General features: G+C 41.6%; 1 protein-coding gene across 2 annotated transcripts in view; it reads left to right on the top strand.

Moving 5' to 3' along the window:
* Positions 1-19,550, top strand: part of RBBP6 (RB binding protein 6, ubiquitin ligase) — a 30,152-nt gene that overhangs the window by 8,424 nt on the left and 2,178 nt on the right. Inside the window, exons 3-17 of one of the 2 annotated variants that reach the window (XM_088520984.1) lie at positions 949-987; positions 1,607-1,643; positions 6,127-6,171; positions 8,542-8,630; positions 8,747-8,843; positions 9,866-10,005; positions 10,879-11,051; positions 11,719-11,822; positions 12,242-12,594; positions 13,014-13,110; positions 13,193-13,271; positions 13,369-13,426; positions 14,548-14,913; positions 15,276-15,377; positions 16,785-18,533. In XM_088520984.1, coding sequence (XP_088377110.1) covers positions 949-987; positions 1,607-1,643; positions 6,127-6,171; positions 8,542-8,630; positions 8,747-8,843; positions 9,866-10,005; positions 10,879-11,051; positions 11,719-11,822; positions 12,242-12,594; positions 13,014-13,110; positions 13,193-13,271; positions 13,369-13,426; positions 14,548-14,913; positions 15,276-15,377; positions 16,785-18,533 — 3,528 coding nt within the window. The remainder of the gene's footprint in view (positions 1-948; positions 988-1,606; positions 1,644-6,126; positions 6,172-8,541; positions 8,631-8,746; positions 8,844-9,865; positions 10,006-10,878; positions 11,052-11,718; positions 11,823-12,241; positions 12,595-13,013; positions 13,111-13,192; positions 13,272-13,368; positions 13,427-14,547; positions 14,914-15,275; positions 15,378-16,784; positions 18,534-19,550) is intronic. The other variant, XM_088520985.1, reaches the window with a different exon arrangement.

Raw genomic sequence — 19,550 nt, 5'->3', positions numbered from 1 at the left:
TAGCCTCACTAAAGCGATGCCTCAGCAGCACAAATAGCAGATGTTGTTAGCTTGCTGTTTTGCTATGCTCTATCTTTACTGTTGGTTCTTAGAAGTGCACTGCTAAGTTATGGTATGTATCTAACAAACGGTGCAGCAGCATCCTGGCGTCCATGAGGCGCTGGCAAACCAAACGGCTCGTGTGGCGGGGCTGCATGTGAGCCTTAGGTCATTGCTGCAGTGGTGGGGCTTTGGGGCTCTGCCAGCAGTCCTGGCCCCTGCACTACTGCTCTGAACGCTGCCTGTTTTGGAGGCTGAGACCAGCCCTGCGTCCGGGCAGCGCGTCCTGGCTGGGGACACCCTCTCCTGGTGTCGTGATCCTGCTCTAAATGACACCAAACAAGTATCTGTATGTGGGCAGGGGAAAAACGGCCCTGCTGCTCTAAACCTGAACGTTAATCAGGCAGATGAGCTTTGTTAGTGCTACTGAAACAACCATGAGATAACTGATGCTTATAAAATAAAAATATATAATGTAATAATTTGGAGGCCTTTGAAAATGCATGATTCCTCCTGTACATCCTTCAAGGAAGAAACGCTAGGGAGTGATTGTGTGGTAACATCAAGGCTTCCTTACGTCCCCGTCCTCAGAAAGTCCATGGCTGTAGCCATGGGCCTGGAGGCTTCCCAGCATGGGGAGGATGTCCCAGCCTTTCCCTGCGCCCCCGCTCCCTAGCAGCCTTGGAGCTGCCTCTGCTCGTGGACGCGCTGGATGCCTGTGTGCACTGTTTGTTAGCGGGGGCGATAGTTGCATGTCTGATTCATAAGCAGCATGTGTACAGATCAATCAGTATGTGGAATCTCAGCAAGTTTTCAAATGTGATAAGATATAGTTCCTAAAATATTGTAGCATTTTCAAGATTATCTTAAAGCAAATTCTGGCAATTAAGACCTTTTTTTCTGTCACAGGACTCCTAAATCGCACAAAATCCTAGAAACTGCTTTCAGGTGACATTTCTACTACTATTCTTAGTCAATGTAGCGTATGTAACACGTTTAATATTTTGGCACTTTCATGGCTAAATATAGCAGATATCTGAACACAGTGCTTGGGCTTCCACAAAGAAACACTGTTCTCAAGACTGCACTCTGACATTTTGTTATTCCTGTCAGATGAGCGATTTTCACTTGAGTAAAAATTCACACTTCGAAGTGTCTAGACTATCGCTGTTCATTCTTGGAAATTATTGTGTCTGCTTTCTGATACTAGGACTATGCAGATTGGCTAAAGTTACCTTCCCATTTAGATGGGTGATTATTTGAGAACACAAAGTCGTAGCACAGACTTTGGTTTTGATTCTAACCTAGTGGAATCAGTATATGAAGGCTTTAATTTACACTGTTGTATATATGTAAGTTGTTTTTTTTCGTCAAAGTAGAAATGTTTTTTAAGTCTCTATGCATGTATGAAGGGAGAACAGCTTGTATATATGAATAAACTTTCATATTTGCTAGACAATTAGAACGGTGCATTTTGATGCGTAGGTTTTATAATCCGTTTTCACTGCTTTATATTGGATCCAAATGCTTTTTCTTTAATTCTGATGGCCTTTATTTCTTCTTCTAGAAGTCGAACTGAACCAGTGAGTGGGACATCAAAAGCAGTATGTAAAAACACAATCACACTTTTTTTTCTACACACTGCACTTAATTATAAACAATGTAGCCTTACACTTAATTTTCCAAACATTAACTTAAACATATTTTCTAGCAAAACCTAGTGTATGTTGTAAATACAATGTATTTGATTCAGCATACTAAAATATGAGTAATGCCATCATTTGCAGAGTTTTAATGTGAATTTTGGTATTTGTGCCTAGTACTGCATTGTATTTCATATTGAATATGCTAGAATACTTCCTGTATGACTTTGTGTTGTACAGATAATGTACGATCGTTTTTAGATCATGTAGGTTGGAGGTTTGCACAGTCGAACATGGTGCCATGTTCTACATCTGTCTGTCTGTAGCTAGTAATATGTATGTTTGTATAGGTTGTTGTGTGCTTTTTGTTTCTTGCAATAAAAATGTTTGGAGTGTATTTTTTGCCATTTCACATTGTATCACTTTAGCTTTTGTTTTTAAATACTTTTTTTTTCCAAATGGTTTTTGAAAATGTTATCAAAAACCACTGAGAAGCCATTATTGTTAAACTTGGTATTGGTTCCATCTTTTTGACTTGGGGGTTCAAACAAGTACCCAAAGGAACATGTCCCACACATTTTCTGAGGACAGTTCTGTGCAGCTAAGTGATTCCTTTTGATGTCCTTAAATACCTGAGTATTTGTTCCTGAAACTGTAATTGAAGTGATATTGTTTGGGCCCCTTTTGAGTATGCAACTGTTGAAAAGATTGACATGGATTTAAATAGCATTACAACACAAAGTGGTATTTTAAAGTTCTGCATTTGATCTTTCCACTTTATCTGATGAAACAGCCTAGTTCAATAGCGTGTCTGCAGATGGGAGCGTGTAAAACCCGCCGTGCAGATCCCGCGCAGGGCCGGGGGCTGCTGCGGGGCTGCCCTGCGGCGCGCGGCGCATTCCCTGCGCGGCTGCGGCTGCGGCGGGGCGGCTGCCTCGGCCCGAGCCTCGCGTTAGTGCTGCCACAGGGAAGCCACCTTTGCAAAAGGGGCCCGTTTTCTTCAAGCTTGAAAATACCCTCTTGTTCTGCTGCTAAAATATAGATAAGTAACAGAAGGAAATACTTCACTGGATGTCATAGACCTTGATATGCCGTTTGGTTGAATATTAATGTATAATGATACATTTCAAAGCAGTCCTTATTAATATAAAAGTTACTACTCGGTGTTTTTATTTTCCATCTTTATTTCAATTATAACTGCCTTTTCTTCACTAGACTGGTGTGAGGCATTACACTAACCCTGGATCATTGGATCTGATCACTTGCTAAGCTGTTAGGATAACTTAATCTAGAAATTCCTGAACTCTGGGTCTGTGTTCTAGGAAGAATACAGCCTCTGGTTCTGATGAATGGTATGCAATCAGCCCAAAATCCAAATCTTCTTGTATGTAGGTTTAAAAGCACTAAGTCTAAATCTGACATCCATAATTCTATCACTGATTGGTTCAAATTTTTTTGGACATAAATGCCTCTCATTGCAAGTTCGTGCTAGTTTAACTGGCCCAGTGACCCTAGTAGTTAATGTAATGCATTTATGTAAACCACGTTTATGGCATTTGGTCTAATTCAGATGGGTTTTTATTTCTTGAAAACAGTTACTTTTCTTTTTGTTTACTGGCATGTGTATGAGCACAAATCACATGTTCATAAATAAAGTTAACATTCTTTTAGCCTCGTGTGTTCCCTGGCATGTCTGTATTACATTTCTAAGTAGCATCTTACCATGATCTAATATAGATTTATCAAAAAGCCTAAAAGGGAAGGGGTTGGGAGATCCTACTTGAAACTAATTAAAGTAAATGGAAAGTGAAGCAAAAACATTACCCTTTTGTTTGCTTTAGCTGTACCCAAGTCGGGTTGTGGGTAGAAATAGTGGGGGGGAAACCTCCTTGGATCCCTCCAGTCCTCCGTCTATGCAAGTCAGAGGCCATGACTTTTGAAAGGCAGAGAAGTCTCAAACACCTCCATTACTGGAGGCAAAATTAGTTTTATTCTTAAAGCTAGATCAGATCTTGGTCTAAAGTACACAGAGATTGTATATATGTAATATTTTGAAGCAGATATTGTAGTAGGAACAAGTTACTGGAAAGCTGGCCTATTACTACTGTTAAACAGTAAAAGCATAAACAGCAAAATTAAAATGAGCTAGGATACCGGGTTCAGAAAAGCTTATGGCTTGATTATTCCTTCATTGTCCTGCTCTTTCATGGTAGCTGTCACTCTGCACTTCTAAATCTGTCCTGTTGTGTTACCATTACAGCCCAATCAAGAGAGCAATTCCTCCTCGGTTTAGTGGTTCCCTGGTTGCAGGTATTCCTGGTGGCTGGTTGTCCTTAGGGGCTCTAGAAACAGAAGTCATGTCCTTTGCTTCAGCAGCATCAAACATGACTGCTGCCCTTCCTGGCTTAATGCTCAATTAAGGCAGATTTTCAGGTTTGGGGTAATTTAAAAAGTAGATGTACTGCAGTGTTTTCTTCACCATTTATTTCCCTTTCTCCCTTGCTTTATCTTGATTTCCCTGTTTTATTCTGTATGAAAGAACTAATACGTTGGTTGTCATTTCTGGAGATTGTTTTTGGGGGGAGGTGGTGGTTTTTGTTAAGGTGCTGTTGGGCAGCGTGCTGAATCGGACAACAGCAGCTAGATTGTTGCCTGTTGTATTTTATTAGGCAGCAGCATTATATTGTCAAGAACTAACAGTTCCTTAACTGCTGTGCTTCAGTTACGGATCAATCCTGCCCTGTTTAATGTGTCACTAAACCGTTAGGCTCCAGCTGAAGCTTCCCGGATCTTTGTTGGCTCTGCAGACCCGTGTGGGGATAGCAGTGACATTCTCCGTGTGGTGACAGAACCCAGGCTTCCTTATTGCCACATGTAAAAAGCAGGACCCTAGGGAGCACGAGGTTGGTTAATTAGGCTTCTGCTAGCATGGCTAGGAACTAAGTGCTCTGAAAAGGAGGAAACTTGGATCTTGGCACGGTACTCTCAAGGCAGAGGAGCTCTTATTTCAGATTTGAGCCTTCTCCTCAAAAGGACCTTTTCAAAAATTTAATGAGTAGTATAGTAATGCTGGGTGTGTTTTCCATCCACAAATGTCCCTCTGTGTGGCAGGAATGATTAAGTCCTTTGCTGGAGTGAGGAGTCATCTACCGCAGGCAGCTTGTGGCCCTGCCACCCCAGAGTCTGCGCAGTTAAACTGCTCTTGAATTCTTTCCCCACATTAGGTAATGTAGGACAGCAGCCTGTTCCAAGGAGGGATTTCATTGTTATTTATTTTTCTTGACCAATTTGGTGACCTTCCTGGGAGAGGAGTTTACTACAGTTTAGTGAGACTTCCACTTTTTTGGGGGGGAACAATTTGAGACACAATAAACAATGATTTGAATATCTTTTGGAAATGTTTTGTGTAAACTTATTGCTGCTTGCATAATTCAATATCCTGGAAAAGGAAACAGTTAGAAATTGCCCTTTTTACATCTGGAAAAACTGCAGTGTAATGTTGGCACTCAAACACTTATCTGGAACCTTTTATTAACTAGTGACTTGAAGACTTGAGGAACAGTGCTCACAGTGGGGAGAAGAATGACAGGATTGCACTCCCCATGCCGAGTTCCTTCATCAGAAATATTCTTTAGTTAGCTGTGAGCTGCTATTTAAAAACTTCTTTAGTCTCATAGGAAAGAAAATAAGTTCTCACTTTCCAAGCTCATTCTTACAGAATGGGCTACCATCTAAATAGAGATTGCAGCTATCTCGTTTTTCCAGGCTGTTCTGTCTTGTTGCAGTAGCCACCGTTTCTTCAGTAATTTAATGCAGTAGTTTTTGCAGATTTTTCCTGCAGTAGGTGATGGGTCACTCTTAGGGCTGCTGGTGTGTGATGCTGTGGGTTGCTGCGTGTGGTTTTGTGGGGTGTAGTGATTTGGTTTATGGTTTTTATAACTTACTGGAGGAGGGCGCAGAGCTCCCGCTTCAGCCTCGGCCCGATTTCGGTAGGCAGCTCTGCTTCCCAAAAACCATCATCACGTGTGTTTGGAGCTGGCCCCTCGAGCCATTGGCTTGCACGGAGGGTCTCCGTTTCCCGCAGTGATGCTCCCTTCTCAGAGATGGTTTCTTTTTTTTTTTTTTTTTAATATATAAACTAAAAGCTGACAGTTTTCTTACCCCTTTGATTTTAAGCATTCTTGTGCATTCGACAAGAGCCCCTCTGTAAAATGCTCTGGAGTAATAAGCTGTTTTCAAATAGATTTGGATATTTATTTTATTTTATTATCATTAATCACATAGACACTGTTAAGTTGTTACTGGTTTGAGTTGTTCTGAACAAGGCTGGAAATGCCTCTTCCAGCAACACACAGAAGATAAAGTGCAGACTTTCAATAGAGGCTTAACTATTGCTATGTTTTGATTGTGGAACTTGAATATGTGTTTAATTTTTTGTGAACAGATTGATGACTCTTCTGCATCTATTTCTCTGGCCCAGCTTACTAAGGTATATATATATATATATATATTCTTGTCAAATACTAAACAAAGGAAAGCGTTTGCTTTATATTTTTAAGTTTTATACTGTGATCTATATCTGACTTACTGTTGTAACTTGAACAATACTTTAACTTAATTTTAATAATATAAATTACTTTAAACTGTGTGTATATATTGATACTATCCTGTAAAGAGTAGTTCCTAGTTTGGGAAGATAGAAGGGGAGTACCTTATCAGCCTCACCATAATGTATTACTCATCTTCAAGACACACAGAAGAAGCACTGCAGAAGCTGTTTACCGTTTTTCATACGTTTCGTTAATTTTGCCTTGGAAACTAATACAATTTTTACAGAAGAATTTAATTGGCTGTAAGTTACGGACATTTCAGGGGTTTGCAACAGCCAAAATAGAAGCGTTTCCGTAACATGGACAATTGCATGGCTATTCTTGAATTTCTAGTCTTTATAGACCCATTTTTGAATGCTGCCTAATTTGCTAACTGTAGAGCTGTAGTATATACACAACGGACAACCTTTATACAGTCTAATTTGTTTGAACGCAGACCGTGTAAATTGTGTAAATGTACCTAATTGTTTATAGGAATAAACCAATGTGTATGTGTGGCATCTTAGAGGATGTGACCTTCGGAAGTTGTTGTGATGCCATGTTTTGCTATGAAACTGCTTGCATATTTTGCTCAATAATGTGTAACTTTGTGTGGGAAAGCACTAGTGACTGCACTTTTGGCAAAGGCTTAGTGTGCCAGCGAGGAGGGTACTAGTGTGCAGAGCTAAGAGCAGGCAGGGCCTCACGCAGGGTAGCTAGGCTCTCCCGAAAGCCACGTCTGGAGTTAATTTCCAGAAATCTTCTTCTTCCCACTGGTAACTTCTTCCTTCACCACTGCAAAAATCAAAAATTGTGTGCATTTGGCCAGAACAAAACTGCAATTTGAAACGTAGCCACCTAAGGGAATCAGTCTCCATTAGTGCTGTCCCTAAACACGTCCTTGGTTTTGTAAACTCGTGTCAAGTTATTTTCTAAAGTGTGCTAGGCTGTCCGAGCGGTGTGCACAGTTAAACCTGGAGACAAAGACAGGAGCGTAACATCTAGCAGCTCAAACTGTTCCTTACTCTACCCTCTTAGAGCAGGCTGGCTTAGCACGGAGGCAATGTGTTAACAGTTCCTATTTTATTATCACTATGTATTAAATGCCATATTTGAATTTTGGTCTATTCCTACTAATGTTTTGTGGTTTTGAATGTGCTTTGTAAACCGTTTGGGTTCAAACAAATTAGTCAAGTATTTGTAAATCAAGTTTTCTGTAAATGTTAATGGAAATGATTTCATAGATGTCAATCTGGATTGTGTTACTGTTGAGAAGAACTGTGTATATGAAACAACCATTTAATAAAGTGTTGAAACTAGTTGGTTGCTTTTGTGAATGAATGCATACAAAACCAAAACCATGAGCGGCTGCCCTGAATGGTAGGTGCTTGAAGGTCCAAATAATTTGCATTCACTCCCTTAGACGCTGCTTGTATCTGGACTAGTGTGTATAAAACACTTTAAGAAATGCGACAAATATTGCTTTAAAAATTAATGAAATCAATAATTTGAAGATGTAGTTCTGCATTAGGTTTATATTTACAATTTGCCTATTAAAGGGACACAGTCAACTAGAAAATCTGCAAGTTTTACTTGCTAGTTACAGCACTTAATATTGAGAGGTTGGGTGCAAAACAGTGTGGCCTGTCTGCAGCATTGCCCTCGGCTCTCAACTGAGGAGAATCTTTTTGTTGTCTTGCTGAGAGTGTTTTTTTGGTTTGGGTTATTTTTTAAGAAACTTTTTAATTTTTCAATGTGGCTTTGTCAGAAGCTGAATTTCAGCAAGTAGAAATAGCTTTCCCAGCTGTAAGCCATGTGTCCTTTTAATATTGCAAAATGTAAAAAATGCTTTGTGTATCCCTATTTCTGAATTAACTACACAACGAATAACTTTTTAATAGCCTGGAGCTTAAAATTCAGTCTATAAGTACTGGACAGTATGTTTTTTACACATAGCTTCAGTCTGCTTTGTGTTAAAAGAGAATTGGATTGGTTACACAAGTCTTGATGTAAGGTACAAACAGAGCCTAAGGTTTTGAGTGCCCAGGAAGGTTCTCTGAGGAGGTTGGCAGGCACGTAAACATCATGTAATGGCGTAAGGACTCCCCGGAACATCTTCAGGACAAATATTTTATATAAGCAGCTGTTTTGATGCAACCTCAGCTGGAGTTGTGCTGCTCTTTACAGGATTGGATGAGTGGTGTTATCTTTGGCTGTGTGGACTTAAATCTGTTTCTAATGTGTGTGTCAAATAATTGCCTGTTAAACAGACCGCCAATCTGGCTGAAGCCAATGCTTCCGAAGAAGATAAAATAAAAGCTATGATGTCACAGTCTGGCCATGAATATGATCCCATCAAGTAAGTGTTCGCAGTGTCAACGCTGCTCTTTGGAGGTTATGGAAAGCTTAGAGGTACTTGCTTTGACAAAAGACACATATGCATATTCTTTGTTTCTTCTCTCCCCTGAACTTTAGCTACATGAAGAAACCCTTGGGTCCACCTCCACCGTCGTATACTTGCTTTCGTTGTGGAAAACCTGGCCATTACATAAAGAACTGCCCAACAAATGGGGTAAGGCTGTGCGGGGCTTCTGGTATTGCTTATAGACTTTGAAGTTCTTAATTTAGCAAATATTTAATGGTGAGATGAGCATTCATAAACTGTGTTCTTTGTCTTAACGACTGTCCACAGGGAAGGCAGGCACATTAGTACAGTTGGAGAGATTAGTTACCAAACCGTTTCCATCCGGGCTAACATCTTTTCCCCTTCAATAGGGGATTCACTTCCAACTCCATATTCTTTTGTGAATATGTTTTGAGTTCATTAAAGCTAAAGTTGGAGAATATAGAAGGCTTTTACAAATACCCTTTCCTGCCGTAGAATTTAGGAAATCAGCCTTTGGTGTTGAAGACGTTAAGATATTAATTACAAATATAGCAGTAATCCTTGTTTTATCTTCTTGAGAAGTGAGCTAATGTTGCAAAGACCTTCAAGGAAAATCTGGAATTATTATTTCAATTTTATTGGAAGTTCTGCATTTTTCAGCATTTTTGTTATTAATGAACATTCACATTTGCTAGTACTTCATAAAACTGAGGGATTGCATTTGACTCTCATCTAGTGAAGATTTGGGGGTGTTTTCCAACTTAATTACTCATATCTCTGGCTGAGTATTCGTGCCACTTAGCATTAGTGACTGAATTTAGGATGTCTGAGGTAGGAATTTAGCCTTCCAATATAGACAGCGAGGGTAACTGCCTCCAGTGCCTGGTTCTGGGCTTTCAGTTAAGCTGCTGTTCAGTTGTACTTTGAGAGCCTCTTTTTGTCTCTCCCGAGTGGTGGCCTAAGGGACATTTGGCTCCTAAGTAACGTGCTCAAAGTTAAGCTCTGTGAATCTGTTTGAAATTCAAAATACTGTTCAAGCCTTAAAAAGATCCGTTTATATATGCTTAGGAAAGGGGATATTTTAATTATGGAGTCCTGATGTGGAATGAGAGTGTTGAAGGTTTCTTTCTGATTGCTTAAAATTATTTAAATGTTGTTTTTCCTATGGCTCTTTAGATAATAGATATCTGGATTTCCTTTCTTAACAGGACAAAAATTTTGAGTCTGTTCCCAGGATTAAAAAGAGCACAGGAATTCCCAGGAGTTTCATGATGGAGGTGAAAGATCCCAACACAAAGGGTGCTATGCTTACAAACACTGGAAAATACGCAATACCAACCATTGATGCGTGAGTATGGAGTTCTGTGATTGCCCCAAGGTGACCAACACAGAACACATGTGAATGTCTGCCTGGGGACACGGGAAAGCTGGCCCGGATCTGCAACCCTGGGCAGCAGAGGAGGGGTTGTCCCTGGCTCTTAGCCTTGAAGTCAGGCAGCTGGTCATTTCTCATGATGAAATAACGAAATGATGCAGTCCTGCTGTTTAAACCCTGGGAAATCAGTTAAGCTCTTGATGTGCATCTGCAAAAGGGCTTTCAGTAACGTTCACAGTTGTAGTGGATCTTAGAAAGTCGTTTGTGTATTTCTGTTTTATCTTTAAAAAAATACTTGCAAAAAAAACTTGCAAAACGGGGCAAGTACCTGTGGGTCTGATATTTGGCTTCCTCCCCCTTTGACGTGTATCACATCTCTTGACTGAGGGGGAGAAAAGTTCTGATTTAATTACAGGTTTTATTTCACCTTTGAAAAGTGTTTAGCAGCACTTTTTTTTCTTTCTTCCTTAAGGATCTCCTTGTATAGAAACACTTTCTCATTTGTTAAAATTTTCTTACTTGTACATCTTAACTTTACCCTCTGACACGGGAAAGGTGGAGTCCATTTCACCTAACTTCTGGCGCTAGGAAATTACTTTTCTAGGCAGAGCTACTCTCGTGTGCCTCGCTTGGGCCAGTGGAGAGGGGTGAATTTTCCAGAGACATAGTCTCTCTCTCCTCTCTTTAATGTGGCAGCTATAAGAACCAGCTTAAACTAAAGGCTTGCATTTTAGAAGGCTAATGTGGAATGCGAAGAATTCCATTTTCTCTTGATAAAACTAGAAACTTGGAAAAAATTCCTGTATCCCAATTTAGTTTTTTTTCTTCCTTTCCTGTCCTCCTCAGGGAAGCTTATGCTATCGGAAAGAAGGAGAAGCCTCCTTTCTTGCCAGAGGATCCATCTTCCTCCTCAGAAGAAGATGATCCTATTCCAGATGAGTTGTTATGTCTCATTTGCAAAGATATAATGACGGATGCAGTGGTTATTCCCTGCTGTGGAAACAGTTACTGTGACGAATGTGAGTATCGACTCCGGTTTGGTTTTATTCAGAACATTCAGTCTGATCTTGTGGAAGCAGGAATAGGAGCCAATTACTTTGTTACCGTTTCTATTTAATACTTAACTATGCTATAGTGGGAGAGGATTCCCTTGATATAAAGAAGAAAGGCAGAAAACTTCTTTGCCTTTTTGAGAAAATATTTGAATGTTTTTTACCTGGAGAAGAATGAGTATGAGAGAAGTACACAGCTCTGCAGCTCATTAAAACACTAAATATTTAACACATGTAGATTGTCCCCAGCCCTTTCTCTCCTGCTGTATGAAATATTTCTGTTACATGGTCGGTTCTGATGTGGACTGAAACAAGAGGATAGTTTTTAAATCCAAACTTCCTTCTTAAAGGGACAGTTGTCTTAAACCTTTAGAACTCCAACTTACTGATGATTTTTAAAATGTGCTTTATCATTAATTTTGAGGTTGGTGACTTCTTATTGTGCTAGATAGTGTGTGTGTGGGGGGGGGAAATGACTAGGTGAAATGGCAAGAGCACAACCTGTTCTACATCTTCAAATACTAGGATTGTAAAATGTCAAAAATGTGTCATAATCTGTGTTTTTATGGGTAATTGTAGCCTCCCAGAATCTATTAATTTGCCAAAAAATATATTTGATTCTAATTATTCACAGGTATCAGAACAGCACTACTGGAATCTGAGGAACATACCTGCCCAACTTGTCATCAAACAGATGTTTCTCCTGATGCTTTAATTGCCAACAAGTTTCTGCGCCAGGTAACTTGAGCTCTTTCATGTAAACTGTTTGTAAGAAAAGTCTTATTTGTAATCAGTTTAGGAAAAATAATAATTTCTCCTTGAGTAAGGCTACAAAGAGTTAAAGTATCTGGAAAGTAAGTTGAGAGAGGCTTACAGACCTTGACATAAGGCCTGAAAACTCTGATCACACTTCTGCATCGTGTTGATAGCCTCTTTTGGAGATTCCGTGGCAGCACGAGCCTTGAAACCAAGGGCTGATCCCGGTGATTGGTAGCTCTGGGAAAACACTCGTTTCTAACGCGGTGTGTTCACGTATTGGGATGTTGATTTACTTCATGCATTTAAAGGAGTACACAGGTGATCTTACTCTGTGAAGGCTTTTTTAATACATCTGCTAAAGTTTTGTGTGACTTTCATAAATGTTTTTCTGCCTCTAGGCTGTGAACAACTTCAAAAATGAAACTGGGTACACAAAGAGGCTCCGTAAGCAGATTCATCAGCAGCAGCAGCAGCAGCCGCCGCCACCGCCGCCGCCACCGCCCCTCATGAGACAGACAATAACACGCAACCTGCAGCCTCTGCTCAGGCCAGCCCTTTCCAGGCAGCAGGACCCGCTCATGATCCCGCTGGCTGCTCTGTCCTCTCATTCCGCCGCTGCTTTGTCCGCGCTGGCTCCTGGTCACTCGATGGCAGCTGCCCTGCCCGTGAACCCGGCCGCGGCCGCCGTCTCCGATCTCCCTCCAGCCGTGTCCCTGTCGCTGCGCGCTGAAAAGCCGGATGGACCTTTCCGGTGAGTCAATCTGTAGGTCAGCACAGATAGAAAACACACCAAAATACTTAAGTTACATTCTCCCTCTTCAGCTTCTTGTGTAGCTATTTATGTATCATTAGTGACAGTTTCCAGCAGTAGTGGAAATATAGTTTTTTCCTCATCTTTTATTGCTTTGAATGGAGACACTTGGTGTTATAAGTCAGAATCATCCTCAGTAATGCACACAGTCAAGCCATGACCCATGCAAATTTGGATGTAATTGTTATTTAAATCATTCTTTTAAAACTCTGTGAATTTCAAGTATTTGTAAACGTATAACACCAACTGCAGCCCAGCAAAGTCACATGAAAACATATTCTGATGAACTATTTGAACTGTTTAAGGTTTATAACCTTTCGATTTTGTCTAATATATTTGCCTAATAATTTCTTTTCTAGTGATGTTGATGGTGTTTTACCTCCTGCACTTGTGACTGCATCTGAACTTGTTAAATCATCTTCTGTTCTGTCAATCAGCAGTTTGATGGATGAGAAGGTAAATTTGATTTCAGCGTGTGTAGTGATTCCTGCATTGTGGTAGGATTTGCTTTCTAACTGTGTTTGCATTTGTTCACAAGGGCTATCAGGTTCCTGTGCTGAGACAGCCAGCATTGCCAAGTCTGCTAGGCCCACAAGGACAGTCCATACCCACAACTGGTAAGGATCTGCGACTTGAGAACTTCTGTGAACAAATTATCTTCATAGAAACTGAACAGGGTGTTTTTTAATGCTTTCCCCCTTGTCCCTCCGAAAGGTCAGCCGATGAGAATCGGTGCCCTCCGCGCGGCAGGCGGCAGGCCAGGCTGGGAACCGTAAGTACATTCCACAGAAATTCCATATATTAGCGCTCATAACCCGCGTTGATTAGACAGTGACACATAATGTAAAGAACAGCTGGTTTGTAATGAAATAAGTGTGCATGTGTAGTTATGGAAAAAAGCAAGTGGTAATTTAATATGAATTAGCTCTAACAAAGGGGATCTGTGCAACCAGTAAGGTTATTTAAGAGAAAGCTCCAGCTCCAGTTAACTAGCAATTTTCAAGGAACCAATAGATTTAAAAATTAAATATAATTAAAATATTAGATGGAGAGCCACCCTTTCGATTACTGGCTCAGTAAGACTGAAGAAATTGGTTTCCCATTGGAAATAAGCCTCCAGCTTTGTTTTAGCAATATAGTTAATACTGAGCAATTTATTGAGATGCCCACACTTACCTTGCAACAATTTGGAATTTCTTCAACTTGGTCTTCTCAAAGCCAAGCTGCTTTCTCTCATTTGAAGTGAGAGTCAGTTTTGCTTATTCCTGCAGTGTCAAATTTGTCTGTCTTTCTGGGATATGCTTGTAGCATATAGACTATAAGGGTGTATGGTACTTTATAAACTCTTAAAGGTAAAGCAAAACAAAAAACAGGATCCATCCCACAGATAATCTAAAATATCAAATTCAGTAAGCAAGAAAGCAACAGATCGGGGACAAGAACAGGCCAAATGCATCATCATGAGGACAGCAACATAGGAAGTCTTTATGGAAGAAGTTAAAAGAAGTTCAAGAGAAGAATAGTTAATATTTGTGCAGTACTTTGAAGATCAGAAGTGTGAAGTATTAAGTGTGTCGAGGAGTGGCAGAGGAGCGGTGGGCGCTTGGCACGTGGGAGATGGGAGTCTTGTTTTAGGTGTAGTCAGCCTCCATCCACAATTGCAAAGCTGAGTATGAGGAGAGAAGACTGAGGGAGCTGTTGGGGGTGAGGATGTTGAAAGCCAAGTATGAGGCCAGGAAATGAGTGTAGTTTCAAATGAACAGAAAGCAGGGAGAAAAACGCTTAAGTTGAGAACAAGAAGTGCTTGCCACCATGCTCCCGCTTCATTCACTTTCCTCTTTAAAGCAGGGCAGAGTGTAACAAACAGTGACACATGTTTTTGGGTTTCTTTAGAAGTTCAAATCGAGGACGCCCGCATAGTGAACGTACACAAAGGACTCAGGCCCCAACACTACCAGCATCAGCACCAGTCTTTGTGCCTGTGCCTCCACCTCCCTTGTATCCTCCACCTCCCCATGCACTTCCTCTTCCACCGGGGGTACCACCACCACAGTTTCCTCCTCAGTTTCCACCTGGTCAGCCTCCATCTGCTGGGTACACTGTCCCCCCTCCAGGATATCCCCCAGCTCCTGCAAACATGTCATCAGCTTGGGTACCAACAGCAGTACCAACGGCTCATTCAAATGCCATCCCAACGACACAAGCACCTCCTTTATCTAGGGAGGAGTTTTACAGAGAACAACGGAGACTTAAAGAGGAGTAAGTATTTGGCTCAATGAAGTTGCGTTGTTTTTCATTTTTGTATTTCAATAGCATATCGGACTGCAGTTACACTATAGTGCATCTGGCATAAGCAAAAATGGCATATAAAGCATTTTTCTCCAGTATGTTTTTCATTGCAGATGGTAAACATGCAAAGCTAAAGCAAGACAAATGTAATTCTAAAACTTTCCCTAAAAACTCGTAGGAATTCTAAACTGTGTTTGCTTAAATAGGATGTTCACCTTTTGCATTTGCATGCAATATACATTTTCTCATATTGGCCATGTTTTGTTTCTTGATGTCTTTTTGTAATAAAGGTAAAACTATAATTGTAATAAAGGTCAAACTTATTTTAACAGGGAAAAGAAAAAGTCCAAACTTGATGAGTTTACAAATGATTTTGCTAAGGAATTGATGGAATATAAAAAGATTCAAAAGGAGCGTAGGCGTTCGTTTTCCAGGTAACTGCTTTACATGTCCGTAATGGAGAAGCAGATTGTCTAGAAGGATCAGGAGGAGTTCCACTCCCCTCTCTATCTGTAGACGGATCGGAGGACTCGAGGGCCTAGCAGCAGCAGGAGTTTTGTCCGTAGGTTCCCAGCTCCAGCGCAGCAGAGGCTCCCAGCGACGGGCAGCTCGAATGTGGCAGCGGTTGTGAAGGAGCAGGTGTCTGTAGCAGGGAAGTGGCCTCCTTCACCTCCTGGCAGTTGGAGGGGCTGAACCCCGCGCGGGTGTTGCTGGGTTTTCTTGGTCTCCGCGTTCCGGCTGTAACCAGCGGAGCACTGCGGAGGAGATGGGAGAGAAATTGTCTTCGTTTTGCTTATCTGCTGTAGACACACGGAGAGATTCTGTCCTGGACTGCAAACTGGTGCCTTTCACTAGTGTTTTGTTGACATTGTTAAATTTTTTTAGGAGATAAAAGATCTGACTTCTTTTTTTTTTTTTTTTATGAAATCTTAAATGGTTAAATTGACGAAGGACTTGTGAGAGGAAGAACGCCGCCAATGAGCCTGTGCAGAGTAATGTGGAGTGGTTCTTGTCGAGGAAATACTCAGGGCAGTTGACATTTTATATCCAAAAATCACTTGGACATCAGTCTGAATAGTTCTCCATTACTAATGTCATTGATATCCTGAGAGTAAGCGTTGAATCACAGTATTGCTAGAGGCTGAGATTGAAAGGTTTCAGATGTGCTTTTCCTTGCGTCGAGGTAGCTCTCCTTGGTTCGAGCTAGAGATATGTGCAAAACTTTGCTAGAACGTGGAGGTAGAAGCGTTGCTCGAGTAGGACCGTCCGTAGCATCGCAGTACAAAGTGTTACACGTCTTGCCAAAAATTGCCAAATAAGCAGCAGAGCTAAACTGACTTAGCTAGAACGTAGCCCCGCTGTCTTCAGGCCGAATCGCGCTCTGTTGGTGCCTGGTTCTGCACTGTAGCCATAAGACTTGTTCTTTTTGCATCTTGCTGCGGCAGAAATGATCTGTACAGCATGTAGTTCCTGTCTAGTGAAAAGCGTGTGCTCTCGTACCAGTAGAGGCCAGTATACACCGCCTTAAATCAATCAATAGATCGTAGAATCGTTATAGACCTTATAGTTAATGTGATAGGAGTGAGTGGAATTAGACTTACTCTTTCTGTATGTTTTACACTAACAAAACTGCAGCTGTTCTGTTTTGTAAGCAGAAACTTTTACGTGTTATCAAGTTCTTCAATTTGCAGTAGCGTTATGTCAGCAGCTGAAAGAAGCTTTGACATAAGCATGTGGAGAGAGGAAAAAAAGACAAACCAAATTTGGGAGGAAAAATTTTGGGGTGAGCATCCGTTTTGAATTAACTTCATTTATTTTTTTTGTACTGTGTTTTTTTTAAGGTCCAAGTCTCCCTATAGTGCTTCATCTTACTCTAGAAGTTCATACACCTACTCCAAGTCAAGATCAGGTTCTTCTCGCTCCCGCTCCTACTCCCGGTCGTTTAGTCGCTCCCATTCACGGTCCTACTCGCGGTCACCTCCGTATCCAAGAAGAGGCAAAGGAAAAAGCCGTAACTACCGTTCTAGGTCAAGGTCACATGGTTACCACCGCTCAAGGTCAAGATCACCACCATACAGAAGATACCATTCACGGTCAAGGTCTCCGATATTTAGAGGCCAGTCTCCCACTAAAAGGACTATACCACAGGGGGAAGGAGAAAGGGAGTATTTTAACAGATACAGAGAAGTCCCACCGTATGATATGAAAGCTTACTATGGCAGATCTGTTGATTTCAGAGATCCATTTGAAAAAGAAAGGTACAGAGAATGGGAAAGGAACTATAGAGAATGGTATGAAAAGTTTTACAAGGGTTATGCTGTCGGAGCTCAGCCTCGGCCTCCAGTAAGTAGAGAGAACTTCTCTCCAGAGAGGTTTGCTCCCCCCGGAACCCGACGAGAGAATTCACCGTATGCTCGGGGGCGTAGGGAGGATTATGCTAGTGGACAAAGCCATAGAAATCGTAGTGTAGGAGGAAATTACCCTGAAAAGCCTTCTGGAAGAGAGAGCCATGGCATCAAAGATCCCACGAAATCAAAAGAAAAAGAGATAGAAAATCCACTGGGAGATGCCAAGGGAAATAAACATAAAAAGCACCGAAAGAGAAGAAAAGGTGAGGAAAATGAAGGGTTTCCCAGTGCTGAGTTGTTGGAGGGTGCAAGGAAATCAAGAGAACCAGTTGCAGCAGAAGACATCAAAGCAGAATCTCTGTTCATGGTCCCAAGTAGAGATGATGCCACCCCTGTGAGAGATGAACCTATGGAAGCAGATTCCATTGCTTTTAAACCAGTGTCTGAAAAGGAGAAGAAAGAGAAAGATAAGCCAAAAGCAAAAGTTGACAAGGCAAAACGGAAAGCAGAAGCAGCTGTTCCTCCTAAGAAAGACAGCACAACAAAGCCAACTAAGGCTTCCCAGGAGAAGGCAGACACCGATCGCGAAAAATCTCCTCGGACGGAACCTTCTGCAAAGAAAGTGAAGGAGGAGCTGCCAAAGACAGACAGTGTTAAAACATCCTCATCTCAAAAGGATGAGAAGGCTCTCAGCACACCGCGGAAAGTTCATCCAAAAGTGGCAAAAGATCACCCAGAAACCAGGCCGGCCAAGGAAGAAAAGGCCAAGAAAGATCATGCAAAAGAAGTCAAGTCAGAGAAGCCCTCCAACAAAGATGAAAAGTCAAAGAAAACAGTTGAAAAAAGCAAAACTTCGGATGCAAAACCTGAAAAAAGAAAAAGAAAGGCAGATGAAAAGGCTGATAAAGAGCACGAAGGTGCTTCTGTAAAGGCCTCAAAAACGGAAACTGCGGAATCAAAAGCATCACCAAAGGGGAAGGCTGAGCCTGATGGCGAAAAAACAGAGAGAACCCCAGAAAAGGATAAATCTGCTTCTCTGAGTGCCCCTGCGAAAAAGATTAAACTTAACCGAGAGACTGGCAAGAAGATTGTGAGTGGAGAAAACGTCCCCCCTGCAAAAGAACCTGCTGAGAAAGCTGAGCCAAGCAGCAGCAAAGTGAAAGCAGAAAAAGCGAAAGGAAAAGTGAGAAGAAAAGTAACAGCAGCGGATGGAGCCAGTTCGACCCTCGTGGATTACACCAGGTACCTTGCTGCTTTCCTGTGTTCTCTCCCTCCTCCCCTGCCGCCCCATAAAAATGTAAAATCTTTGTCCCGGCTAATGCTAAATGGATTCTAAATGAGCATTTGAATAATCTGTGAGCAGTTTCATTAACAGTTGTAATTGGGTTATATCGAACTTGTTGGAAGAACCGGTTTGTACTACTGAGAAATCTGATAGTGTTAATCATAGGTGATGTATCTGACCTTGTTTCTGGGACTCTCTTCTCCTCTGTTGTTACCTGGTTAATGAAGCTATTTGATTCTCTGGGGCAGCGGGTGGGTTGGTCCCAGCCAAGGACCAACCCAGCCAAGGCTGGCGGCCGCATCTGGACCGGGCTGTACCTGCCCCGTTCAGAAAGCCCAGGCTCTGCAGTGAGGTGGTGTTGGTAGGACACGGCGTTAGGCCGTGCACAAAGACCAGCTCAGTGTGTGCTACTGGCAGCATGAACACAGTACCACGATGGAGCGGCGCCGTGTCCAGCCGCAGCAGCTCCGCTGGCCTCCACCTGAGGGAATCCTGCCTTAGCCCTCGTGGTGCGTGTGAAACCAGAGCCCCATCATGTGCAGTTCCTGCTTACATTTCTGTAGCAGGACAAAGCACACTCAAAACATGTAGGATATTGTTGGGGACGTAAGATACTGCTTGGGTACTCTAAGGTTCTAAAAGCACATTTTTCTAAGGGACAGCTTGGGCATGCTGATAGGTTTCTTGTTCCACTGATACTTGCTTCAGTGGTAGAGCAAGAGAGTATATCTGATGTGTCTGCTATGGGTAGAAATAGGACAGCAAGGAATTACCAGACCAGACCGTCCCCAATCTGATAATCTTGTGTCTCTGTTAATTAAATGTGTGGTAGGTAGATACTAAATTAATTGATTGCTCATAGTCTTAGCCAGGGGAGTCATCCGTTCCTGGTCTCTTCCTTTAACTGAACATGTTTTGAAAAAATATCGAAGATGCATAAAATGCCTTTCATTTAAATTGTCAAGGTGTTTGGC

This window comes from Tinamus guttatus, unplaced genomic scaffold, assembly GCF_059628265.1.
Source record: "Tinamus guttatus ecotype Peru unplaced genomic scaffold, ASM5962826v1 Tinamus_guttatus_pri_ptg000107l, whole genome shotgun sequence".
NCBI classification, from domain to species: domain Eukaryota; kingdom Metazoa; phylum Chordata; class Aves; order Tinamiformes; family Tinamidae; genus Tinamus; species Tinamus guttatus.
Note: the sequence above shows the minus strand (reverse complement) of the source record. Positions and strands in the feature narration are given on the sequence as shown.